Genomic DNA, 1,686 nt, shown 5'->3' with positions numbered 1-1,686 from the left:
GGAAAAGTCTTAGCAGCAAAAACCAGGGCTGCAACCTGGGCTAGTGGGAGGTGTCCCTGCCCATGGCAGGGGGTGGCACTGGTTGGGCTTTAAGTTCCCTCCCATCCCATCCTGTGATTCTATGATTCTGTGGGGGTGGTGCGGGCGCTGCCGTTGATGGTGTCTCCACGTTGTGTCTTCCCAAAGGGGACCCGGCTCTACCTCCGCTGACCCCCAGCCCTGAGCTCCCGACTGCGCCGCGCACCGAGAGGACAACCCAAAGGGGTGAGGAAGGGGCAAAGGGGGTTGGCTTGGGGCTGTCGTGACTGTGGTCACGGCAAAACCACAACCGCCGCGGTGTGGAAAGCAAACAATTTCAATTCTATGATTGAATTAATACAATTGTGTGAAATTATGGCATTTTGTAGCACCCAGATGGGTTGTATGGTCCTTCAGTGGGCACGAGGCTGAGCATCAAAATAACAGCACAGCCTGGAGCATGCCGCACCTCAACCTTAAATTAAGAAGTTTTCCACCATTTCCCGTCGCAGGAACCACCGACACCAGCCCAACCTCCAGTCCCTCTCCACCACCAATGCCTGGACTGCCAGGAGCTGCTGGCCGGTCACCGATGCCACCAGCGACCGATGGACCGTCACCGGAGATGTCCACTCTGCCCCCACCACTGGAGACATCCACACCGGGAGAGGGGACGGCCCCAGGGACACCTTTGGGGACAACCCCACTGCCCACCGCCCCCACGGACCACGCTGCAGGTCAGTCCACCTCTCCAGGGGAGAAAACCCACCCACAGGGCTGATTTCAACCAGCAAAGGCTTTTTTTACTCTTTTGGTGAATTCTTCCCTTCTTCAACCCGCTTTTTTGCGAGGATCCCCCCAGCATCCCCCCTTTTCCTGGCTTTGCAGCTAAAAATCTCCATTTTTCTCTTCTTTTCCAGTTTCCACCCAGACGCTGGCCTCTTCCATTGGTAAGAATCATAGAATCATATCCAAGCAAAAAGCTTATTTTGGCAAGCAGAGGCTTATTTTCTTAATTTTTTGAGCCTAAAAACCCTCCTGGGGACTGTGGGAGGTTTATGCTGTGGTCGAGGGCAATGCCTTTGAGGGGGGAACCCAAATTTCTTCCAGGGGTGGGGAAGGCATCTTGGGAGTGTGCACAATGTGTTTTTGGCTCTTTGTGGAATTTTTTTCCTTGAACCAAGCCATGCATCAGAAGATGCTCATCGGCTGCTGTGTCTCTCCCCCAGGGCTCCCAGTGCTGCTGGTCGCCAGCATCGTGGCTTGCTGCTGCTGGAGGATGAAAACGTAAGTGGACTGAGCCCTTCGAGGTCTTTCCATTTTGGTGATGAGTTATCCTCGGCCTCTGAGCTTTCCTCAAAGCTGGGGAAAGCCCTTGGGCTGCCGGTGATGCTCCTCTCCCCTCCGCAGGCGCGCGAGGCAGGACTACGCGGTGGCGGAGACGGCCATCCCCATGGTGGCACCTGCCTCTGAGAACGAGGAGACGTTGCTGCCGAGCGTTTTCCCCACGGGCTGAGCACCCACCGCCGGGCAACGCGGTGCACCCACCAGCCCGGAGGATGCTCGGATGGAAAGCTGGATGCTTCCTCGAGCGGCGGTGGCACGTAGCAGAGCACATCCTGGTCCCCAGCCACCCTCTGCATGGAGCATCCTCACCCCGGGGGCACA

General features: G+C 56.9%; 1 protein-coding gene across 1 annotated transcript in view; it reads left to right on the top strand.

Moving 5' to 3' along the window:
* The window catches only part of IL15RA (interleukin 15 receptor, alpha), a gene marked incomplete at its 5' end in the record, with an annotated part of 2,178 nt that extends 644 nt beyond the window's left edge, over nt 1-1,534 (top strand). Inside the window, 5 exons of the mRNA XM_010073059.1 lie at nt 187-264; nt 531-755; nt 939-968; nt 1,248-1,305; nt 1,429-1,534. Of these exons, the coding sequence (XP_010071361.1) occupies nt 187-264; nt 531-755; nt 939-968; nt 1,248-1,305; nt 1,429-1,534 (497 nt within the window). The remainder of the gene's footprint in view (nt 1-186; nt 265-530; nt 756-938; nt 969-1,247; nt 1,306-1,428) is intronic.
* Nucleotides 1,535-1,686: the final 152 nt, after the last annotated feature.

The sequence above is a fragment of the Pterocles gutturalis genome, unplaced genomic scaffold (assembly GCF_000699245.1).
Source record: "Pterocles gutturalis isolate BGI_N339 unplaced genomic scaffold, ASM69924v1 scaffold20056, whole genome shotgun sequence".
NCBI lineage: Eukaryota > Metazoa > Chordata > Aves > Pterocliformes > Pteroclidae > Pterocles > Pterocles gutturalis.
Note: the sequence above shows the minus strand (reverse complement) of the source record. Positions and strands in the feature narration are given on the sequence as shown.